Consider the following 24671-nt stretch of genomic DNA (forward strand, 5'->3'; position numbering starts at 1 on the left):
TTTAAGCTTGGCTTAATTCGCTCTTTGTCTCTTTCTAACTGTTAGAGGAAAGTCATCTGTTACGAGATAGGATTTTAATATGAGATAGCAGGTTTTCAACGCACAAATCTTTTTTCGCAACGATTACACAATCTGACAATAAATTTTCCACTGAGCAACTTTCGTTCCGAGGGCAATAAATTCATGGCGAAATCGACTGACGATGCCTATTAATTTAACAGAAACTCCGCTATCTTATATTGGGATCCCATCTCATAACAGGGGACTTTCCTCTACTTTAGAAATTAAGAGACAAACGTTGCAAGCTTAGAGTCAAGCGTCATTGGTGACACGACCCTTCAGAGACAAACAATAAAGTGAACCGATATTAGAGTCAAGCAACGTTGGTGAAACTGGGCCATAGAATGCGACCAAAGACGATTTAAACTAAGCTCAAAGTTAAGCGACGTTGGTGAAAACCGGGATTGGAAAAAGATAAGGAGAAAGTTGAACCGAGATCGCAGTTAATCTGCATCGTTAGAAGTGGACGAAACGTAAGTACGACTTGCGCCCTTCTCTTATCACCTCGCGTCTACGACTGACAGACTTTACGGATTACACCTCGCCATCGGTCTAAACCCGTCGGGGAAACGAGCCTCGGCGCTCCGGCTGACCCGGTAAGATCCGCGCGCGCGGAATTGTTCGGGGACGAGCCTGCGTTCCCGGCAGTTCGATAATCGCGCGCGTACTCCGTGATATCGCGTGGCAACGAGGTCGGTTTGAATGGCCGGAGAGCGCGTCGGTCGCGAGAGCTGGAGATTCGAATTTTTTTCCTTTTTCGCGCGCGCGCACGTGTGCGCGTGTTGCGCGCGCGCGCGCGCGTCCGTACACGCGCGTGATACGTGTGCGCGCGTGTTTGCGCGTAGGGGAGCGAGCGGGCGTTACGTCGAAGCGGCCGTAGGCATAGTGATCGAAAATGGCGGGAAGAGAGGAACGGGGGGGAGGGGAGGGGGCGGCCGGGAGGGGAGGAGGGAGAGAGAGGTAGGTAGAGAAAGTGAGAGAGAGAGGGGCCTCGCACACTCGCCCGAAATACACCAAAACGCTCTGACAAATCGATAAGCGGCGAGAAACTAAGCGGGAAACGCGGGCCACGGGCCGCTGCTGCTGCTGCTGCTCCTGCTGCTCCGCTCCGCTGCTGCTGCGGGCTACTCTGACGCAGCATCGTCGCGCAAGCGAAGGAGATGAAATGCAACTCACACCACCCAACTTCCTGATCTGTGCCTCTAGCTTGGCCGCGACGGCATGGTTCTTTACGTCCAAATAGAACGACTTCTCTCCCAAAGGCTGCGGGCCCCTTTGTATACGAATATCTACAAAAGAAGTTTTAAAAGACTTTACTTTTCTTTTCGTCACTTTTTGCACCGCGACCTGTGTATGTACAGGCGCGCGACGAGGCCGCGAGACGGGGAAAGAAAATAGAGCCGCCTCGATCGTCGACGCGAGTGTCGAGCGACACGAGGGTAAAACCGGGGGCTGCGTAGGGTCCCCGCGGACCCTTTCTTCCTCCCTCGTCTCGTACGAGCGCGCTTATCTCTCGCGACAGAGTTTGCTTGTCTCGCGTTCCGCATACCAACCGCTGTACAAATCACATGATACAGGCAAATTGGTGCACAGCCTCTAAACGAAGCAATAATAGCAGTCTTGTTACTCACATCCAGGGAGCGAGCGTGCTACAAGACGGGACATACAAAACGGAGTTAGTGTTTGCGGCGTAACAGCCAAGGGGAGGGGAAACACGCCGGTGATCGTTCAGAGTACTCGTCCCCGGCGTCTCGGCGAGGCTCTCGCTATCCGCAAGCGTAGCCGCCCGAGCTGGCGGCGTCTCGCTCCTCTGCAAAACAACTCGGGCTCCTCAGTGACGGCAGACGCGCGCGCGTACCCCGGCGATCGCCTCCTCGCCGAGAACACCCCGAGCACTCTCAGTGATCACCGATCGCTCCCTGATCGGCGCATGTTCGCGCGTGTACGCGTGCGTGTCTACGCGTGTCTCTGGCTATATAGAGATAGAGAGAGAGAGGCGAGTAAAAACGCGTGTCAAACACAAACCCCGAGCGAACGTCTCTACGCAACGTCCATTAACGGTCGGCGCCGAGTTATTATGCAACGCGGGATCGCGCGCTCCAGGAGCGAGGCTTACCTTGCGTTCGTCGCGGATCGAATTTGTTCTCTCTCGACGGCTGTCTGGGCTGTTGTTGCTGCTGCTGCTGCTGCTGCTGGTATTGGTGCTTGGACGGCGATACCATTCCTAAGCGGTGGTGATGCAGCACCGCACGGCGTACCGCAACGACGTTATCCCTGACTCACTCTTGTCCCTCGTCCTCGTCGTCGTCGGCGGCGGCGGCGGCGGTGGCGACGGCGCACTTCCCATCCTCATCGACACGCCGAGTAACGTCGCAGAGGCGCGGTCGCATGCTCCGTCCCTCGCTCGTCTATCACTCTCTCTCTCTCTCTCTCGCCCTACCTATCTTTCTCTCGGCTTCGTTCTCGTTTTGCGGGAATGCGCGCGTTACAGTCTTCGAGAACACTCTCCGCCGCGGCTGCCGATCCGCGCGTCGTCGGCCGATGTGGCCGGGTCGCGTCCTCGGCAGACGCGAGATCACCAAAGTCCGAATCACCGCCACCGAATCCCTACGGGGACCTTTGGCGCACTGTAAACGCTCAACTGACTGAAGTCACGCGCGCTGAAGTTAGCGGCGAGAACGGGCGGCGACGGCCGCGCGGGCGCAGGCCGGCCAACGTCAGCGCGCGCGCGCCCCCACCGAAGTGACATTTACCGACGCGCATGCCCACACGGGCGTCGTTCCGTCCCCGTTGCTCGCTGGACGTTGGAAGAGGACGGACCTGTCGACGTGCGTAGCTAAACGGAAGGCGCCAAGCGGAGCGTTATTCCCGCCTCGCGAGTCAACGAGATGATCAATGCTCGTCGCGCGGCGAGATTCGCGAGGAGAATGGAAGCGCTTCGTTCGTACGAAACGCACCGAATTGCGCCGCGTTTGGCTAATACGCGCGAGGGATTTTCAAACTTGCACACACTGCCGAAACGTCGCTGTGTTCAGCTCGTTAGAGGACGGCGCTGATGGCGACCGGCGCGAATTTTGAAAACCGCTCTCGCTCGCCGACGCGCGAGAACCTCGTTCTCCGAAATTCACAGGCATTTAACGACGACTCGACTCGAATTAAAGTTCTTGCTCGTGTACACTCTTGCCTTTAAAACTAGAGTGTCGTCCGGTAATAAGAGATCAGCTTAGAAAAATACAACTCTTTAATTTTTTTCCGTATGCAAAAGTAAAGTGTATAAATGCAAGCGAGATTTTCAACAAAAATATAAAATATTTCACGAACACTGGTCGCAACTAAGCGACGGAAGCCAACTTCCGCTACGCCCTTGTATCTCAACGAATCAAATTGCTGGCACTTTAAGTATTATCGGCGTAAAAAATATAAATCTCAAACAGTCAATAGTGCTGTTCAACGGTAGACATATAGACATTATTATATACAGTAGTGTCCAGTAACGGAGTCTCCCAGGCCTGATGATGCAAATTGCAATGTTTGCGAAACGTCAGCACCACACTGCAAATGGATGCGGCAACCATCCGGAAGCCATTACGACATTATTATATATAATTAATAATATCCGCAACCATCCTATCCTTGTTAAAATTTCGACTTTCAATATTGATACATAAAATATGTAAAAAGTATCCCAGCGAGAAATAACTTGTCAATCGATGTCGATTCGAGTCATTTCTCATTGGACAATGCAAATCCTTAAGGTATTATTGTCCCGCAGATTTGGACTCGTGAATCAATCTAGATTCATTCAACGCATTCTGCGTGATGGTGGAAATATCTGTAGTTTGTTGGAGCTTTTCTAACGACGGAACCTGATCTAATGTCACCTCCGCTTTCCTCCTCTGTCTGTATTGATAAATCAATTTTATTATAAATAGAACTGTTAACGGTACCGGTGTCATCATCGCGGCAGACACGGGAACCACTGAAAGGGAAAACGTTTTGTTAGACGGCTGAGGTAACGCCACGTATATGCGTACATTCGTACAGACTTACCAGTAGTTAGGTCGTCGGCGGGTGACTTTAATGTAAATCGCAACAAAAAGATTGCCACGCCTGTGTTTTGAATGCCAGTTTCAATGGCAATCGCCCGTACGTCAGCTCGAGGTTGCTTGCAGACTTTCGCTACTATAAAACCAAACGTGAAGCCCAGCCAAGGTAGACACATTCCCGCGAAGATAATCTGAGGCAAGGACAAAATAAAACGATGCCCTTTTCGTGGATTTGTGAGAAAGATACGGACTCACCTTCCACGAAAATAATTTGAACATGTAGAGATTAGTCGTGATGGCGAATATGATGATGAATATAATTAAGACCACGGAGCAAGGTTTCATTACTCGGACCAATATTTTCGACACCCTCGGAAGCTTCTTTTGAATGAAAAATCCTATGGCCAGTGGAATTATGAGGCCGATGACGAAACTGGCGATATGACTATAGGGGACTGCGATTTCTCCCTGCGCGAAAATATACCTGCCCAATGTGAACACCCAAAATGGCATCATTCCTATCAAAAGTGGCAAACTTTATACAGAGCACTACACAAGAAGTCACTTCGCGCCACGTATCGCTTACCAAATGCAGCAATGGTACATAAAGTGGTCATGGCGATGGAAAGATTCAGATTGCCGTCGAGCAGCAGTGTCCACATATTGGAAGCGCCGCCGCTTGGACTTATCCCTGTGAAGAACATGCCTATTTGCAGTTCAGGACGATCGGGAAATAAAAGATATCCAATGAGAAAACTCAACTGGAAACAATATAAAATCAGGATCTTGAGGAATCTGAATGGCAAAAAAGTGTGCGAAATATAAAGTATAATATCTATACAGGATGGCAAATGACACAGGCCTGCGAAATTAAGGGTGGGTTAAAAGTGTACATAATTTTGTGCTCTCAATATGAATCCGACCGCAAAAATTGCCGGTCAGGTTTTTCAGGTAAGATGGTCCAAAAATGACGATTTTGACTACATTTATCAAAGTGTTACAAAGAGAGCAAATTATTTCCTACACTTTGATCGACGGCTTCATGTAGTACTATTCTTCTTCTTCAAAATGAATTATACCCAGATAGCAATGCATGTCTAAAAGAAATCATAAAGGTATCTTTAAGGGTCTATCCAGACAAACTTTCACAAGTACACAAGCATAAAGAAATTGATTGGATTATTTCCTTATGCATGTACTGGCCCAATCAGATTCCTTATGCGTATGTTTATGTGCTATGCAAATTTGTCTAGATAGACCCTAAGACACCTTTTAGCCCAATTGTTGGTTGGCTGCTGAGTAGAAAATTTCTAGATACTCAAGAATTTTACTATACTGCAGCCAATCACACTTGAAAAATTTGTCATACGACAAATGTAATGCCAGCCTTAGACAGACATGTCTAAAGGATAACTTAATGCAGTCTTAAAGATCTCTTTTGGATATGCATGCTATCTGGGTAATAATGATTCTTAACAACCAAACCTCGCAGATCTGTATAACACGTGTAAAGCCCGTATCAGACTACGGATTGAGATTGGGATTAGATTGAAATTTGACCAATCAGAGTAAAAGTTACTGAACTTGAGTAGTTAGTAACTTTACTGTGATTGGTTAAATTTCAATCTAATCCCAATCCCAATCCCAATCCGTAGTCTGATACGGGCTTAACACCGGCTGTAGGTAGATAGAGGAAGTTAAACTAAGTAGAAGAGTTTGTCGAGACCCGCGTGGATCTCATTAATTTCTCGCTTGTTGTGAAAATCGCAAAAAGGATTTTTCTACTTAGTTTAATTCCTTGTAAATACCTATCTACGGTAAGGTGTTATTAAATACATTGTGTATAAATTGCAACAACTAGCATGTTTATGCTTGGGAGATTTACCAATGGCATAATCAGAAACTGGCAGAGGAAACCTATGGCTGGACCTATCGGTCTTCTCAACGTAGCGCGGCACACGTCCCAATCCAAGGCACAGCCAAAATTAATATACAAGATGGATACGAGTATTGCTACACTGATAGTAAATACAGTGTCTATCGTGCGCTCCTCTCGTATTACGATGATAAGAGCGGCGTCCTCCTCGCGTCTTGAGTATCTCTTCTCGTTAGTCTGGAAATTAAATTCCGATGGAAATACTTTACAGAAAGTAACATAAAATCGGTGAAGAGTGAAACTAAAGTTATTGAGAATCCAGACGGCACACGTGTCTAAAAGGCGTCATAAAGATATCTTGAAGACATCTTTTAGACGTGCATGTCTGAAAGACAACTTAATGACATCTTAAAGATGTCTTGCGAATATCCCTCGATACACAACATACTGAAATATCGATGAAACGATAACGGGACTCAATTAAGACGGCATTTTCGAATACATTTCAGCGAAGCTTCATCATACAAAACATTTCCACCAGGCAAAGCAACAAAGCTGAACGTTCGCTTAGCACCTACCTCTATTCCTTCTACAATAAACGTTAATTTGGTTCTGCCGAGGAATACTCCGGTGACATTTATAAAACCGCTGCGTGAGGTTTGGTTTGTCCATACATCTTCATGCATCTTCAGTGTCGCGATACTTTGGTCCGCACTGATGTACAATACGTGCACTTCGGTACCGAGATCGTGCATGCTGAACGGGACCAATTTCACTTGATTCATATGTACAGTTATTTCAGGCGCGATGTCAACGGTCCAAGCCGCTGCTCCTCCCGCCAGCAAAAGTCCTATCATGTACACGACACCTGCCATTCTCTGCGAAGTAAGAGAAGATATATTAACTAATATACCCTTGTCCCAATTTGTTCCTTTAAAAAGACATTTCGTCAACACTTACGGCTTGTCACACAGCGAGTATCTTCAACATTCAGCACCAACCTGAAAGCAATGTCAATTTGATAAGGACATAAATAGTAAAAAAGACCGTGCAAAGAAGCGCAAGATCGAGTAAACATTAGATTAGATAAATATTGCGCTGAGAATGTAAAGTCACTCTGACAATCGCAAGATAATGTCGTTCTTTTTTTCTCCGGACGCCTTTCGCGAGAGCAGCAGAATCCCCGTGTCGCGCGGTGATAAGTGACTTAAGCGACTTTTGCAACGTCGCGAACAAGCAGAGATCGAGCATGATGTAAAAACACATGCACGGTACATCATGGGATCAGAGTGACCTATCGTGCAAATGTTCGGAATAGACTCCGATCGCGGAACTGTTCAACTATCTCCCGGTGTTTCTATTGTTTTCTAGGAAAAACGTAATTTTGATCGAAATCCACTCCGAACACTTGCACGATAGATACCCAAGCACGTAAGCGCTCGCGCGCGCGTACGCGCGCGATCGTGATCGATGGCACGCGACACCGCTCGCGTCCATTCGGCACCCGTTTCTTCCGCCGATGATCAACGCGGCCGTGAACGAGCGAGAGAGGCCGGGGGGCCAGTTCGATCCCGGGAAAACCGCGAGCTCCGGCCTCTCGGCTCGTGCGCGAACAACAACACCTGACGACACCGAAGCCGCGGCGGCCGCGAGACGTTACCGCTCGCTCAGTTGCATAATCTCGGAACACGCGTCTGCGCGCGCACGCGCGCAGACCGGGCTTGAGACTAGGCGCGTGGCGGCCGCGCACGCTTGCGTCCCTTGAAAAATCTACGACTGGACGCACTAAATATATGCGAGCGAAATGCCGCCCGGCTCTTTACGATTGGCTGCGCGCTGCATGCGTGATTATTAAGCGACGCGCGTAAACACCGTGACGCGTCGGCTATTTCCGCCGAAATCGCAACGGCATCCGCTGTGCGTTACGCCAATCGGCTCCTCGACACTTGCGGGCACTCGCGCGCGGAGACGCGCCACACGACGCTCCTAATTAGAGGATTGCGGCGAGGTTTCGTTGCCTCGTGCAACCATTTGGAACCTGGGGCGCTACAAAGTTAATAAAAAGAAGAAGAAGATATATCGCTTCTTTGATAAAACGCTTAGCTCTCCGTCCATTCCGTTCAAATCCCGTGGCATTCGACGTGGCAAGCTATCAGCCTGTTGCTTCAAGCTTCGATGTCCAAACTTTACAGCTGTGAACCAGCCGGGGTGTCAATTCTGTATCTTACACTATGGTGAAAATGCTAAAACCGTCCCTTTAGAAAGAGATGAAGCCGCTCGCTTTTAGCATCTTCACTGCCCAGTGAGAAATGATTCGTCGATCGACGTCGAAACGACGTCGAATCGACATCGACGCCGTCGAATTGACGTCGATTCGACGTCGTTTCGACGTCGATCGACGAATCATTTCTCACTGGGTGCGTTGCAGGATACAGAATTGACCTCCAGCTCGTACTTCTAGCGAATTGGGTTGTGCGCATTGACAACGGGTGCATACTAAGGCTTGTTCAGAGTCAATTCTTATATCCCTCCCGTTTTCCTTTCGACTTTCACGAGACTGTGACCCGAGTCGATTCGAATGTCCCGTGCACGGGTGAAAATCACCAAGAGCTCGAGCGCGAACGAACGCGAACGAACCGCGACCTGCTCTCGCCGCCCGCCGAAGCGGACCGGTTCGTTTGCATTTACATGCTCGGGGGTCGATTCGTTGTATCTTGCACTGTAGCGAAAATGCTAAAACAGCTTTGTCTCTCTCTAACCATCCCCTTAAAGAAGAGAGAGAGACAAAGCCGTTCACTTTTTGCATTTTCACTGCATTGCAGGATACAGAATTAATTGACCTCCTGAACCAGGAGCCTCGTCTACATAGAAGTCGTAAAGTCGTAGTCGTAAGAATAGTCGACTGCGATTGGTCAATTCTTTGTGTCTGACGAAATTGACCAATCGCGGTCGATTATTCTTACGACTACGACTCTGCGACTCGCACTGTAGACCACGCGTGAGAGACGACTCGTCCCAAACAATTAACACTGGCAAACTCGACGTCGATCGACGAGTCATTTCTCGTTGGGGAGCGATCAGAACCCGCAGCGGGCACTTACCCGACGAGAATCCGCGATCCGCGACACACCAGTCGCGGCGTACTACTTCGGAAGCGTGGTCGGTGTCGAAGATCCTGGATTAGTGCCGCTCACGTGCTGCTCCCAAGTCCAACTGTCCTTCCCACCGTTTTCCGGAGCGCGCTTCAGAGTGGGGACTATTGTACCGGCGATACGCCGCGACACTGGAAGGCGTCAGAGCGATTACGTGAATAATTGCGAATCGTAAACATGACCCAGCACGTTACGCATTTTTTTATACATATAATATATGACGAATCGAATAAACGAAAGAGAGAAGGAGATAGGCAAGAGTAGAGTTCTCCTGAAACGGTATCAAGTAGACGCCGGCGTGGCCGGGTCTCAGGTTTCTCTCTGGCTATAGTATTTCAGCTGCGGGTCTAACATGGTGACCATGAGTAGCACGGAGGGGGTTAAAGCCTCGTCTACATAGAAGTCGTAAAGTCGTAGTCGTAAGAATAGTCGACTGCGATTGGTCAATTCTTATGTGTCTGACGAAATTGACCAATCGCAGTCGATTATTCTTACGACTACGACTTTACGACTTCTATGTAGACGAGGCTTTAACGATTGCGCTTCTCTTATTATTTAGGACTAGTTAACGTAGACACCCCGACCACTGGAAATTCTGTTTTAAGGCCTTCACACATAAAATTCCGTAAGGACGTAAAACGTAAGCATAATAAAATCGATCAATCACAGTCGAGAACGTAAGGCAATAATGCAAGCAGTAACAAATCCAATCTGTTGATTTTCTTACGCTTACGTTTTACGCCCTTACGGAATTTTATGTGTGAAGGCCTTTAGTGTATACGACTGCGGTTTCGACCAATCATTTCTCATTGGAAAGCGCATAATTCAAACCAGTTTTTGCTTGAAAACGTTCCGAAGCAAAAACTGGTTTTTCATTCAATTGTATGTGTCATAATTGTGTCACATTAAATATGAAAATGTGTAATACGCGTAGATGTTCTAACTGCACTCATTTGCATCGCGTCTCGAACGGACACGCTTCATGGGGAACCGGTCTAGCTTTCGTGCACGCTCATTGGATATCGCGCGCGACGCGACGCGCTCCGTGGAAACGCACCCTGAGAGCTCGGAGATTCGAATGGAAGAGCAGCCGTCCGTGCTTACACTCGTGTAAACCCCGTTTAGCCGTTAGCGTAGCGGTGGCCTTTTCCCGCGTACTAAATTCCCCGATCTCATCTCTCGTTACTTCTGTTTGCTTTCTGTTGTCTTTCTAAAACGCCGAAACATGTCGATTGAGGTAAGATAATTAAATTTTCAACGAACGAGTCACGACAGTCGCAATATCAGCAACGGCTTTCGCGTCCCGTGGACACCCAGTCGGCAAAATGTTAGGCAGATTGGCAGCAGATTTATCAGAAGCCCACGCCAAAACCAAAGCCATCTGTGTACGCGTTTGGCTTTAGTTTTGGCAACAGAGTCCGTAATTTCCGTAAAACGTACGCTGTCAACAGATTGTCGGCAGAAATCGACAGGTCCACCCAAGGAAAATGAAAAGTCAAGATGACGTCAATCTCATGTCATATTGACCAAATTTATGCCATATTTTGGTCAATACGACATCAAATTGACTGTAATCTGTTCTGGCAGACATGAGCCAGAGCTAGCTGGGTCATGGGACGCGAAAACCGTTGCTGATATTCGACGATCGGGATTGCGAACAACGTAACACCGTCGCGGAAAGTGGACGAACCGCTTCGCGAGTAAATTAGAAAGAATGTCGCCGAGTTTTATCAAATTTATCTGTTCTCTGCAATTTAATATTATTATTTGCTAAAGGAATTTAATTATACTCAGTCGTTCTGATTACGACGAGTTTTTCTTCGTATCCATCTCTCTCTTTCTCTCTCTCTCTCTCTCTCTCTCGCTTTCTCTCTCTCTCGCTTTCTCGCTTTCTCGCTTTCTCGCTTTCTCGCTTTCTCGCTCTCTCTTCTTCTACCCCTCTCCTCTCTCTCTTTCCTTCTCTCCTTCCACTACCCCCATTGTCCCCCAAAAGCTTTCGATAAAATATTGTCATCAGAAGAGTTCAATTTCACGTTTATGTTTATTTCCAGGACGAAATTCTGGCCACGTTCCGCCGTTGCTCTTTGAGGCCCCAATTACTCCCCCCTTTTGTAGCATTAACGAGAACCGCTGTGTCGTCTGTACCTCCAAAATTTCTCAAAACGGGAGAATTTCTTTTCACCAAAAATGGTTTGGAATCTGTTCCTTCCACGTCCAAGGAAACAGAGAACGGCAGTCCTTTTCAAAAAAGCGTAGCTTTTCCGACAAAAATATCCAAGCAAAAAGCAGAGTCTTCATCGAACCAATATAGCGAAAGCTTCAGCGAAAGCTGTGATCACGACAGCTTGTTGGAGACAGCGCTACAGTTATTACATGAGTATGACAGTGAGGAGAGTATGCGCTATGGAGTGCGACAACGTGAAAAAGAAATGAAAAGTGATCATTCTGTCGCAAAGAAACATATGAACAATGACAATGATTGTTTGCAATTGTCACAAATAAGTTGCAGTAATCAGACAGGTAAATTTGTACTCAAGTTCGTATACAAGTTGCTGGAAGAAATCAATTATTATCATCATCAGATCAGCACAGTAATAATAATAATGGTGATGATAATGACGACGATGATGACAACGATGATAGTATTCATGATGAGATGATTAAATCGGTGTATTTATGTAATGAGCTCATTGAATATTAAAAATTTACTCACACTCAGTATCACGATGGAAATTAAATCAGTATATTCATAATTAATTAAGCGCTATGCGTAAATGTGGTTATCAAATCAGTATATAAATAATTTAAATATGTTGATTAAATTACCTTTGATTCAGTGACCTGTTGATTAAATTGTTCTTTACTTATAAAATGACAACAATTGTGTATATAGGATCGATAGATCAATGATTAATTAATTGTCGGTATCACGATGATTATTAAAAATGATGGAAATGTATAAAAACTGTAGAACGCGCGTAAGAAACGTACGTCTATTGGTAACTGACTACTTTTATTGCAACAGTTAAATCATATATATGTTTTTATTTTACCTTCAAATTAGACCAAGATAGACGTATAGTTTAATTATTAGTTAGCTTATCAAGACATTGGAAAAGTCGGCCCTTAATATTGTTCGCAAGTAATGAAAAAAAAACTAATTAATAACAAGATTGGTTAACGTGCGAATTTCTTTTTTGTTCTTCTTTAGATTTCGTTAGGTGCCCTTCTATATTGTCACAATGTGACCCCACGTTGAGTAAAGAGATGAAATTATTATGGTTACAACCACGAAGAGACGTGGGTATGTGGATCGAGTGCTGCAGGAAGAATTGCAGAAAATGGCGATACTGCGATGACTACCATGATCCTGTGGCTGTACCAAAGATTTGGTATTGCGAAATGAATTCAGGTGCATGTCCATTACTGCATTACGTCGCTACAATCGATGCATATTAAACCATATTATTACTCGAGCAATAATACATAAAGTAACAGTGTATAAAATTACAATAAAAGCTACAACAACAGTTATTTAATACATATATATAAAATATGCACAAATGACAATATTAAAGAAATACGTTTACAGATAAAACTATCGCCCACTGTTCCATACCAGAAGTGGTGATCACGAAGGAAGTCGAGGAGGATTTGATAAGAAATAAATACAATGCCGGAAGTGTAGTATGGGCCCGCAAGGATGGTTATCCATGGTGGCCCGCAATTGTAGACGATTGCCCTGAAGCTATACGATATTACGAATTAAAGGCACGATCATTAATTCCTGTAAGTTCAAGATGGAAAATACAAACTCATATTAATGTAATTAAAATTTTATCATAAGTGAATTTATGACATTCATATACATATATGTAACAAATTTAATTACCCTGTATTTTGTTATTAATTGTTATTTACGTCTCTTTGTAAAATACTTGTCAGAGCTACGCAATTGATTTATGATAATCGAACAAATGTGATGCACTTGTAGGTGAAATATCATGTGACGTTTATTAACAGTAAACTTCGACGTACTTGGCTTAATACTAGAGATATCAGAACTTTTACAAAATGTTCAAAAAGGCTTCTTATGAAAAAGGTATCTTGTTACGTATAATTTATTTACATAAAAAATATTGAAATATTTAAGATTATCATTATCTTTTTTTATCAATTTGTAACATAGCTTGTTATTTTTCACTTGTTTGGACTTTTGCTTATTCATGTTTTATTATTCAAGCTAAATGGATTCGACAAAACCAAATACACGAAGTCGCTAGAAAAAGCTTATGCCTTAGCATCAAGCGCGATTCAATTATCAATATTGGAAAGATTGCATAAATTTAGTTTTGTTTCGTGCCAGAGAAACTTGCGAGGATTGAATCTGCCCAAAGAGCAAGAAGAGTAAATTGTTTCATATGTTCGAAGATATGTATTTATGAAAAAAAATAGAAAGGCACATCATTGTCGTTTCGTGACTGTGTCGAGTTTATAGATTATAAATTGTATATGAAATATACAAAGAGATATATATCTCAAATAACGCACGTTCCTTCAGTCTTCGTATCTGATTGCAAATTTGAAAATTTGTGTGAAAGTAAATTAATATGCAAGTAAATTAATTTGAAAACATTAATTCAAATGTTTAGAAACTAATTGCAATTTATTTGCAACAGCATACCATCTTGGAAAATATCTTCTAATTTTCAATGTTTCACAAGGCATTTTTATTTGATTATATTTGATTATATTATTTGATTAACGGCAAGACAGGCCTCAGTTGAGGTATCCTGTATCGTGTATCTGAAAGAACATGCGTTATTAAAAATGCGGTATTCTGTATAATCATATGTACACGCGCAAATATATAAAATGTATATTTATTTTTCGACGGAATTTAAAACATTGTTTCTTCTTGTCAAAGAGACTTTGACATGGATGAACAATATGCTAAGACCGGTATTCATAATAGGATCTTATAATCAAGATCGTCTTGAATTTATATAAAGATGCTGGCTACGGAGTACCTGAAGATGATCTTGAGACAGTCTAGAATATAAGATCCGACTATGAATACTGGCCTAAAAGTGAGTAGCTTTGTCTCTTTCTAACTGTCCCCTTAGAGACAAAACCGCTCACCTGTAGCATTTTCACTACGTTTCAAGATTTAGAATTGACCCCCAGATATTCCAGTGATATCTGAATAATCCTTACGTAATCAGATATCTGATGCTTAGATATCCTATGATATCTTTTTCATACACTTTGCTGTATGGAATTATTTATAAAAATTGACATTTTAACTACATATATAACATTTTATTCCTGTAATATTCAAGATAAATCGCGAAAATGTATAAGCAAAAAGCATAATTTATTTCATACAATTCCCAAGAAATAGACTACATCGGAGGATCGGAGCACAAGAGTCTGTCGAGCTCGGTCACGTGGTCGATGACGTGTGGTATGTACATACACATGCGCATACCTCTGTGCTCCGAGTAGAATTTTAGAGCCTCCAAGAATTGAACGCGTGGTCTGTCAAACGGGTCTGGCGATCTCGTCCGCGTGGTCGTCGCCGACGCATCACTCGCTGTGATGCCCATCGCGCCGCGGCGATGTCGCTCTTCGTGCAGCTCGGCAGCGTGCTACTTGGCGTGCTCACCCTGGTTCTGATCGCGCCGCCGGCCGACGGTTTCTCTTACGAGAACCTGCCCGCGGTCGCGATGGACTACAAGGTGCACATTGACGCCGGCAAGGAGGACTGTTACTTCCAATACGTAAACCCGGGTGCGACGTTCTACGTCAGTTTCCAGGTACCGTCGGCTGTGTGTCCGTTGAGACGTTTCGAATGATTAAGATGTCACGCGAGAGTATCGGGATGCGACTCGCGACTCGCTTCGCCATATGGTTGCGTGGACTCGGAGACAACTTTCTCCTCACGAGTCGCAGGAGCACGCAACTTTCGAGCGCTTGCTCCGACGCTCACGTATGTTCGCAGTCGTTTAGTGTACTGTAAAAAAAAACCGGTATCATGTGCTTATCCGTTTTTCACAGGATCTGCAATTTTGTAATGTAGAGTCTGGGAATTGATTGTACATAAAGAATATTATGTGGCTGCGATACCAACAAGATTTGTAAAGAATTGTGAAAAGTTGCCACTTAAAGTGCGACTGGATTATAGGGAATATAAATATAATACGGCGATATTTTGGTATAGAAAATAATGACTGACGTATTGATATATCAACGTTACACCGATTCAAGCAGCCTGGTTTGATTGTAGGTCCTGCGTGGTGGAGACGGCAAGGCTGGTTTTGCTGTAAGAAATCCGGAAGGGATTATAGTTTACCCTTACCAATGGCGTGCCAATGCCGACTATCAGGATCAATCGACGAACGGTGGTTATTACAGCGTGTGCATTGATAATCAATTTTCAAGATTTGCTGCAAAATTAGTCAATCTGTACATTACAGTGATCAGGTAAAGGTTTTATGATTAATTTATCAAAGATACAGGATGTGTCAGAGGCAACAAAATATATTTTTTTACCTCGTTAACTTCATTTGTAGATACGACAAGTGGCAGAAATATACACAGGAATTAGAAGAACTCAATCTCTCCGTGGAGAACTTCACGGTATGTGTGTCACGCATATAATACATATAATATAATTATATATTATATATTATTATTGTTTATTCCCCTCTTTTTCAGAATACAATCGTGCATGTGGAGAAAAACATCAACGAGATGCTCCACACTCAACATTGGAGCAGGGGCAGAGAAGCCAGAGATTTAAATCTGTTGTTAGACAATAACTCTTACGTGCAGACGTGGTCGATCGCGCAGGTGGTTGTCATTACGGTGACAACCATGATCCAAGTATATTTCGTTAGGAAGTTGTTCGACGTGAAACCATCTGGACATTCCAAGACACGCATTTAACACTAATGCATTGCACTCACTTGGTGTTTGATAAGAACATCATTCAAGACGTGTTGTGATAAGTCCATTGTATCAATTGATTAATATCAGTTTACAGACAATGGCCTAAATTGTAACGCATAAGCAACCTGATTAATGAATTTTTAATCAGAATTTTGTACGTTTTATCAGTTTACATATTGTTTATACGCGTTATTTTTGCTATTGTGTAATACAATGACGCTTCGGAGATTGTCCAAATGTTGAAAACACAATAAGGAATTCAGAAACTTACTACACGTACATTTCTTATAAGTGATACATAAATATAAAAATATATTTGGACAAAGATTAGCCTGAAACAAATAGAAACATGAACTTCTAGTTAACGAAGTATCCACATCGATAAGATTTTATATTGTTTAAGTCTATGTTAAACACTAATTTTTGTTTCAAAATATTTCCGTTTTCATTGCCTATTGATGAAAATGTAATAGTATATTTATGAATTGAGAGCACTTCTTATACAAGACTGTCGTGCAACATGCATTTGTGAAAACCACGTGTTCAGTATCCTTTATTTTCTGATTTTTTTTTACTATCGTTCCTTTATTTCAAACATTCTGATTACTCGACCAAGTCAAAGTTATGTAAGAATAAAGAAGTATATAAATAACGTTTATATATTGTATTTGTATAAAAATAATAAATGATGCATACTTTTCTTACAACACTCTCTCTCTTTCTCTCTCTCCCTCTCCCTCCATGTCTTTATATACAATACATGTATATGTAAAATATGAACTATTATATATCATTATCTTTTTCTTGGCAGCTTTCTGCAACTCCAATATACTACAGTAAAAGATTATAGAAAGTCGTATTTTTTGCTCCGACGAGTAACATTACATTGGCACATAGTTAATCGGGATATTCAATGCTGAAATATCATAGAAATCGCGTATGTATAAACAAATAATTTATTAATAATCACAATATCTGATTCGAGCTCAGATCACATTTTAATTTCGTCAATGAATGCCCTGATTTTGTCTCGCTCTTCTTTGTTGTATTACGCTGTTGCTGAGTGCTAAAAGACGATGTCGTTGCTTCAGATTACGCGCGCGCACGTGCTCCGATGCAACCTCCTTCGTGTGATTTGCCGGAAACCATCCTTGCTCGCCGTCCAACAATTTTTCACCGTGATACCAGCCGTCCGCCATCTTCCTGAGTACATTTATTACGTCCCCTGAAAAATAAAACTCGAGCAAATTTAGCAGAATCATGATTTATTTCACTATGAAATATTTCAGTAAAAATGCAATCATTAAAAATCTTGCAAGGAAAGACGATTTTTGAAGAAACCAAATTTGTAAGAAAGAGTATCCCTGGTGCTTCGTGAAGGTTTCGTCTGGATATTTATTGAAAAAACTTGAAAAGATTAATTCTTATTAAAAAACATTTTTTCTTAAAAACAAAACGGCTCTATTGATAATATCTGTTTAATAATGTATGTATAGAACGTCAGCTACAAAACACTGCGTAAATATACATAGAGGAAAGTCCCCTATTATAAAATAGGCTCCTAATACGAGATAGGAGTTTCTGCTAAATTAATAGGCATCATCTGTTGGTTCCACCATGAATTTATTGCCCTTGGAGTGAAATCTGTTTAGTGAAAAATTGATTGTTAAGATCGTGTAGTCGTCGCGAAAAAAGATTTGTGATTGAATTTGGACGTTGAAAACCTACTATCTCACAATAGAGGATTTTCCCCTCTACATCATATGCAATATATTACCTGACTGTAACGATAGTTCGTCTGGTTGATTCGGTGAATATGGATATTTGGCCATTACTTGCGGACAGTCCCAGGATTCGTACAACGTTTCTCCAACTAAGCCACGTTTGGGCGGCGAGACAGCTTCCAACCATCGCTCCCGTTCCGTATTATTCTCGCACGTCAAGATGTACTCTACTTGGCGGCTACAATGGTTCTCCAGAAAAGTTAGGATCATGGCGTTCCGTCCGGCGAAGGGCGACTCTTCGGAAGCCGACTCCAGGGCCAAAAGATTCCGTTTGCACGCGTCTATGACGATGTAGCATTCGTCATGAGCACTGCAAATTTTTATTTTATTTTCAACTTCACCAATGAAAATACTTATCCGAAAGAGAAAATGCAACGAGACGAACAAACCGCAATTACGCAAAATAATATCTTACTTAGATTTCAATTTTGTGACTAGAAGATAATCTGTGAGTAGTAGAAGGTAGAGCGGCGTCTTGGTAAATTTCTTCCCGAATGTGAGCTTGTATTCGGTGTCCGTTCTTGTCGACAGTTGCACGACTGATCCACTTCTAACTAATTGCTTGCCTCTCAGCATAATTGGTTTAATTTTCGAGGTATACTCCAATTTCCTGTGATTAAATACACGTAACTTATCTTATGTAATACACAAAAGGAGATGAATATACATATTAAATAATAACAGCGCGTGTTATACCTTGCCAAAGCCTCCATTTCGGCTTCTTGCGCAGCAGCGCGTGCACCTTCGTTGCATTCAGCAACGACGTTACTCAACGTTGATAAAACCTTTTCCCAAGAAATTCTGTCCGAATTTCCCATCGACAATTTGGAAACAACGGCGTCAGCTAATAAGGGTAGTCTAAGCAGAATTATTGGCGTGTAAATAATTTCTCTATGAATCGATTAATAACGATCGCAAAGTGCAAAAATTCACATAAATAAACTTCAATGAGAATTCAATTTAGTTAAAGTAATTCATGGCTTGACGCTGATACTGTATGTACATACCTTGTAACACGTTGCATTGGCAGCATTAGGAAGGAATGCAGAGATAGATTTTGGCACGCTGGTCGCATCTCTATGCGTTTGACAGCTTCCAAGAACTTTACGCCTTTCCGAGCTCTGTAACAGAAAGAAAATATTAACTGAATCCCAGTTTGCCTACAAATATTTTATTTGGCCATTTAAAAAATATAGAGGAAAGTTCCCTATTATAAGATGGCAGGGGTTTTTGCTAAATTAATGGGCATCATCTATTGGTTTCATTCGTTAATTTATTGCCCTTGGAGTGAAATCTGTTTAGTGGAAAATTCATTGTTAGATCGCGCAGTCGTTGCGAATAAAGATTTGCGATTAAATTTCGATGTTGGAAAATCTGCAGTCTCATATTAGAAGCCTATCTCGTAATGGAGGATTTTCCTCTATTATTCAAATGTTTCAGAAAACGCAAATACGTAATGCGATTTTATGGGATCGTCTTACTTGAGTTCCTTCAGAGTCGTGTCGATGCTGACTTGGTTCGAGCAATACGCCACGTACGTGGCCTGACACTTTTCGGCGTGCCTCAGCAATACTTTCGACAGGCCTGGTAACATCGGATCTTCCCTCCACACAGCTTCCAGCTCAGCTAGAAACGTTTGCGAGGCCGACAACACGTTCGGCACGCCGCCGAATAATTTCTTCCTCTCGGTCGGTGTTAGAATCTCATTCATTAGCGTATGATTATTGAGGAACTCGTTCTGTAGGACCCGAAGAGAATTTAAGTACGACGCTTCGGACGTCAAGATCTCGAACTTCGCCTCCTGAATCTTCCTCTCTTCCGGCGTTAGTTTCTCTAAAATTGAACGTTCTTTTGCTAACCTTTTACGGCCATTGTTTCACTCTTGATTAATTTTACTATGACGGAAATATCTCTAGAATTGAATATGCGATTTCTTAACAGAGTGTAAAGTTTAATGTCGCCAGTAGATAATTAACAAGTAGCCAATTTGCGACACAACTGGCACCAATTTATTGGTTAATTACAGAGCGCTTACGATTTTTTAACTTACGTAAGAGGCCACTGTGTATCACTTGCGGAGTATGACACCAGAGCATTCTTTGTCCTGATCTGGCAAGGACCGGCGCGGCCGGTTCCGTTTTCCACGTCATATCGTCCACCTGAAAATTACAAAGCAATATTGTGTAAATTGTAGCCATAATTGTTCAATTCTATAAATCGTGACAAAAAGAAGTAGCTTGCCATAAATAGTCTTCAAGAAACAAGAAAAATGAGAAACTACAGGTTTTAGTAAACCACGCGATAAAAAAATAAGTAAGATAAAAAAGAGGAATTAAAAAGAACTTATTGTCCTTTGAAAAACTATGAATCGTTATCCACCCAGATAGCACACAAGTTTCTTGAGTGACGGTTCGTATAAATTTTCAGTATAAGTAAAGTAAGAGCATTACCTCCTCGTAGCCTTCGGAATCTGATTCGAAAGCAACGCGGGCCACCGAGGCCGCGTAAAACTGATAGAGAGGCTCCTGATCGGCGAGCACGCTGTAATGATCTGAAATAATAACATTTTGTCAATGCGGCTTCCCGTGCGCGAACGTGCGGCAGTCAAACACCGGCGCGTACATTATAAATTCAAGCGCGTGCGTTAATTAATTAGAAGGAAGTACCATTAGAGTCCTGTGAAAGTATACAAGCGTACGCTTTTTACGCGTTGGTTCGGCGAGTGGCATTCTTACGCGTGTGGGAATATTCCGAAAATCGCCGAGCAAAAACCCGATATTTGGCCTGTGAGAATCGCTAACTTTAGCCTGTGCCTGGTAAAATCAGGTCGCTCTCGCAGATGCGCCAATAAAACTCGTCGTTTTCCCTCGTGGCTGTTTGTGATTTCTAATTTATTATTTAGAGAAATTTATAACGAATTATCTGTACCATTCCGTGTTCTCAGAGTTTTCTCGGACTAACTAACGTCTGCAATAATGCGCCCGTAAGATACCATTATCCACTGTACAATTGAATACTTTGTTTATCAATTTAGCATTCGTCTCATAGAATTCAATATCATTACGCATTTTGTGTCGCAAATTAGAAATGAAAATACGATGATTAGCACACTGAAAAAAATATTTTCGCTACCGTAGCCAATTATGATTTGCTAGAATATTTTGCTGCCAAAACTATCAATTTCTAAAACACAGCCAACGGTTTGCTGCCCAGTGAGAAATGATTCGTCGATCAATGTCGAAAGGATGTCGAATACCATATCGACACCTTCAAATTGATGTCGAATCGACATCGTTTCAACCAATCATTTCTCACTGGGATACAATAGGCACAGTAGCAAAATATTAGCTGTCCATATTTTACAACTGAAATTTAGTTGCCACATGCAGTTTTGAGCTACGGCAGCTACATTTTTTCCCCTGCAAACCACCGAGACTCACCGACATCCGTGCCGGTCGGAGTTGTCGAGGAGTCGTCGCTACCGCTTCCCATGTACTGGCTATTGGTGTAGATCGCCTCCTTGGCGACGCCGTTGTTGTTGTCACGAACGTCGTCGCGGTCGTTCCCGTCGTTCTCGTCTAGGTAGAAGGTCGGCGGGCCAGCGACGCTCTTTCGGCTGAAGTGCATCAGCCGGAAATTGAAGTACCTTCCAGCGTCGACGTGAGGCTCGTTGACGGCGTGAGGCTCCTTGTCGTCGAAGCCGGACTCGTCGACCGACGTTCGCCGCCTGATCCTACCTAGGCTGCCCTTGGTGATGCTCCAGGTCCTGCGCAGCATCTTTATCCGCCTGCCCAGGGTCTGAGTTAGACTGGCCTCCCTCGGCGGCGGCGGAGTCGGCCTCGTAGGACATTCCTGATAAGCGTCGATCACCCTGTGATCGCCCTGCGGCTGCCGCGACCCGCTCCTCTCCGTTTCCGAATCGCTGCTGAAATCATCCGGCTGGCAGGAATACAGACTCTCGTACGTGCTGTCGTCGGAGACGTTGTCTGACGGAGAGAAAGTCCGATCAGGGGAACCGGAAGTTACGAAAATGTAATGTTCATTCTTCGCCCCTACTTTAACTCCGGAGAGGCGTAACGAGAAAGTGCCTACGTATGGTCGTTTTTAAAAAGGACTTTCGAGAGGTAGATTCTAATATATTCCAGCGTAATGTAACATTTAAGTAGTTTCGCAGATTAATGCATAAACGTCGCAAGCGCGTGCTTTCTCGCTCACGTAAACACATTTCGATGTTGAGAATTAAATTGCTGCGTTAACAATTCATCCCTTAACCATCTCTCAGGCCGCTGCAAGGATATTCGAAAACGTTAGGGCAGATAAAGACAAATCGGTGTCGTCCATCAGACGCTCTCCCAGATAGCTTGCATGTCTAAAAGACATTTTTAAAACGGCATTAAGTTGTCTTTTAGGCATGTAAGGGTCTGAGCAAAATGGCAATCTTGTACCTTTAAGACAGCCAGAAGACAATGCTTCATGTTTTAAGCCTTTGTCTTGAAGTAAAGCACAATAACTGTCTTACGTCTTAAGAGTACAAGACAGCCATTCTGCTCAGGCCCTAACATGTGTGTCTAAAAGTTATCTTAAAGATATCTTCATGATGTCTTTTAGACATGCATTGCTATCTGGTAATCTTGGTACGTGCAATGAATCCACGTGTTTCTCAGTTAATTTGACGTGAGAATGAGAGAGACTTGGAGACATCAATCGACAGTTCCTGCCGTCTTCCTGGTGGTCACTTCTGCACCTTACACTGTAGTAAAAATGCTAAAAGTGAGTAGCTTTGTCTCTCTCTCTCTCTCTCTCTTTCCAAGTGTCCCCTTACAAGGAGAGAATTTTCTCTTAAAATTTACCCCGAAAATCGTGTAATCGTGGGACAACGTGGCATTTTGAACAACTCTATGAGAGTTTCTTTGAAAGTTTACCATACATTTTACTAGTAAATACTTAAGTATTGTGAAACGTATGGTAAAATTTCAAAAAACCCCTACAAGACTCTTCGAAATGCCGTGTCCGACGATTACAATATTTTCAGGACAAATCTTACAAGAAAATGCTCTCCGTGTGGAAAAGAGACAAAGCCGCTGACTCCTAGCACTTTCACTACCCAGCGAGAAATGACTCGTCAATCGATGTCGATTCGACGATCGTTTCGACGAATCATTTCTCACTGGGTATATTACAAGATACAGGAGTTGACTCCACGATCGCGTTTTCACGCATGAGCCTGGGTACCCGGCGCAGGTACCTTCGTGCACGTAACACGACGTCTCTTGGGTGTCCACGTCCTCGTCGAGGCTGACAAGGCGCAATTGCACCAGGCCCTGGGTCTTCCGCGGCGGATCATCGTCCCGGCCCGCCGGTCTCCACTCCCCGGCGCTCTTCTGCGGCTCGCCGCCGATGAGAAGCACCGATCCGCCGCCCAGGCTGACGGCCACTTGAAATCATCCGGTCTCAAGGTCAGACACGCCGAGAGGAATCCAGAGGCACGCGCGCGCTCTCGCCCACGCGCGCTGGACCATGTCCGCGAACGAGGGAAACACGATGGGGACCAACGTGCGTGAGGTGAGTCAAATAAGGCCGCGGACTGCGAAACACGCGATCGGATTCCCCACCGCTGTGGAATTTCGTGACCATCGACGACGACGGCAACTTTCGTTTCGCCGAGTCGCCCGACAATTTTACGAAGCGCGCGCGTCATCGAGGAACGAGATATCGCTTCGAATGTCCGCGCGAAGATAAATTTGACGGGGCGGGGGAAAAAAAATCGAGAGATTCGCGAACTTCGTGAACGAGCCCGAATTCGAGGCGGCGTCTCCGGGAGGAAAGGAGAGCGTGGTTTACCGCGATCTTCTTTGATCTCTCATTAGCGAAGAAAGTAGAAACTCTAATTGTTCTCCCGAGCCACTTCCCCGCGGTCGAGGTGACTTCGTTATCTGTGCTAGAGCGAGCTGGGACTTTTGATGAATTAACATTCGAGTCACTTTTAACGGAGCTAGATGAGAATAACATAGGAATAAAACGATGAAGCGTACGCGTCGCGTACTTCATCGGGCTGGCAGCGTGCGGAAATCGTTGCGTAATCGCTGGATGGAATTGGGTTAAAGACGCGGCGATTAATTGAACTTGGGAAAGAACGTCTGAGCGGAAGGCAGAGAACAATTAGGGGACGCACGATCGGCTAATCGCGACGGCGATTTCTCCTCGGTGGCGCGACGACGGATCGACGGACCAAGGACGTTTGCGAGGGAAGTTCCGCGACGACTACGGGAAAGTCTCGGCGCTGTTCTCCAGCTCGAGGATCATTGTTCGAAATTTCCTCGGCGAGATCCGAGAGTGGAGAACGCGGGGCGCGCGCGCGCGCGCGGGCAAGCGGCGCGATGGACTCCTCTCGTTTTCTCACCTTGCGTATTGGGTCGTCGGATCTTCAGCGTCTCTCTCATTTCCACATCTCGTCTTGACACGCGGCTCGGGAGGGAGTTGGACGGACGCGCGACGCGACGTTTCCGCGCGACGCGGCGGAGGAAGAGCGCTTCCTCTCGCACGCGATCGACGCAAGATCCGCAGCCGATTTTCGCGCTGCGAGAGAACTCGGCGAGAGATTCGCGAGAGAATCGCGAGAGAAGCGACCGTACAGCTCGCGGCTCGGCCGTGACTGACAATAAGAGCGCATTGCAAGCAATTGGCGCTTTCACCTCGCGCGCTGGTCTCTTAAGGAGCCCTCACACTATTTCTTTAAGGCAACTCTCACACGATGAGAGCTCGACTTCGTAGGCTGGGGCGCGAATACGCCGACGTGGAC

At 44.3% G+C, this 24671-nt stretch overlaps 5 protein-coding genes across 14 annotated transcripts in view; 2 read left to right on the plus strand and 3 right to left on the minus strand.

Annotated features, from left to right (window-relative positions):
• Positions 1-2699, minus strand: part of LOC105567232 — a 12445-nt gene extending 9746 nt beyond the window's left edge. The window contains exons 1-3 of one of the 4 annotated variants that reach the window (XM_012021928.1): positions 2177-2222; positions 1692-2032; positions 1237-1349 (exon numbers count right to left, since the gene is read on the minus strand). In XM_012021928.1, coding sequence (XP_011877318.1) covers positions 1237-1349; positions 1692-1725 — 147 coding nt within the window. In that variant the 5' untranslated portion in view covers positions 1726-2032; positions 2177-2222. Of the gene's footprint in view, positions 1-1236; positions 1350-1691 lie in introns of all 4 variants that reach the window. The other 3 variants (XM_012021926.1, XM_012021925.1, XM_012021927.1) reach the window with 3 other exon arrangements.
• Positions 2700-3283: 584 nt separating this feature from the next.
• LOC105567234 (ileal sodium/bile acid cotransporter) lies at positions 3284-9216 on the minus strand. Of its 4 annotated transcripts, none has more exons than XM_012021931.1 (8): positions 9084-9216; positions 6943-6983; positions 6561-6860; positions 5992-6219; positions 4693-4867; positions 4362-4624; positions 4111-4297; positions 3284-4039 (listed from the first exon to the last, which is right to left on the minus strand). In XM_012021931.1, exons 3-8 carry the CDS (start codon positions 6855-6857, stop codon positions 3819-3821), a joined length of 1371 nt encoding a protein of 456 aa, XP_011877321.1. In that variant the 5' UTR covers positions 6858-6860; positions 6943-6983; positions 9084-9216; the 3' UTR covers positions 3284-3818. The 4 variants fall into 4 exon arrangements, with proteins under 4 accessions (XP_011877321.1, XP_011877322.1, XP_011877320.1 ...); XM_012021932.1 differs by lacking the exon at positions 9084-9216 and adding an exon at positions 7643-7661; XM_012021930.1 differs by lacking the exon at positions 9084-9216 and adding an exon at positions 7406-7630.
• A 656-nt stretch (positions 9217-9872) lies between these two features.
• Positions 9873-14474, plus strand: LOC105567235. Its single transcript, XM_012021934.1, has 6 exons — positions 9873-10371; positions 11186-11654; positions 12346-12546; positions 12727-12923; positions 13129-13236; positions 13378-14474. Exons 1-6 carry the CDS (start codon positions 10360-10362, stop codon positions 13543-13545), a joined length of 1155 nt encoding a protein of 384 aa, XP_011877324.1. The 5' UTR covers positions 9873-10359; the 3' UTR covers positions 13546-14474.
• A 154-nt stretch (positions 14475-14628) lies between these two features.
• Positions 14629-16791, plus strand: LOC105567236 (transmembrane emp24 domain-containing protein 5). The gene is made up of 4 exons (XM_012021935.1): positions 14629-14953; positions 15424-15620; positions 15710-15776; positions 15855-16791. Exons 1-4 carry the CDS (start codon positions 14756-14758, stop codon positions 16083-16085), a joined length of 693 nt encoding a protein of 230 aa, XP_011877325.1. The 5' UTR covers positions 14629-14755; the 3' UTR covers positions 16086-16791.
• A 235-nt stretch (positions 16792-17026) lies between these two features.
• The window catches only part of LOC105567237, a 24518-nt gene continuing 16873 nt past the window's right edge, over positions 17027-24671 (minus strand). For 3 of the 4 annotated variants that reach the window (XM_012021936.1, XM_012021937.1, XM_012021938.1), the window contains exons 7-15: positions 21313-21858; positions 20323-20423; positions 19923-20031; positions 19354-19705; positions 18880-18993; positions 18569-18730; positions 18288-18482; positions 17866-18182; positions 17027-17313 (exon numbers count right to left, since the gene is read on the minus strand). In XM_012021936.1, the coding sequence (XP_011877326.1) occupies positions 17096-17313; positions 17866-18182; positions 18288-18482; positions 18569-18730; positions 18880-18993; positions 19354-19705; positions 19923-20031; positions 20323-20423; positions 21313-21858 (2114 nt within the window). In that variant the 3' untranslated portion in view covers positions 17027-17095. Of the gene's footprint in view, positions 17314-17865; positions 18183-18287; positions 18483-18568; positions 18731-18879; positions 18994-19353; positions 19706-19922; positions 20032-20322; positions 20424-21312; positions 21859-24671 lie in introns of those variants that run through there. The other variant, XM_012021939.1, reaches the window with a different exon arrangement.

Source organism: Vollenhovia emeryi, unplaced genomic scaffold (assembly GCF_000949405.1).
Source record: "Vollenhovia emeryi isolate VEMERY1.0 unplaced genomic scaffold, V.emery_V1.0 DF939139.1, whole genome shotgun sequence".
In the NCBI taxonomy this organism is placed as follows: domain Eukaryota; kingdom Metazoa; phylum Arthropoda; class Insecta; order Hymenoptera; family Formicidae; genus Vollenhovia; species Vollenhovia emeryi.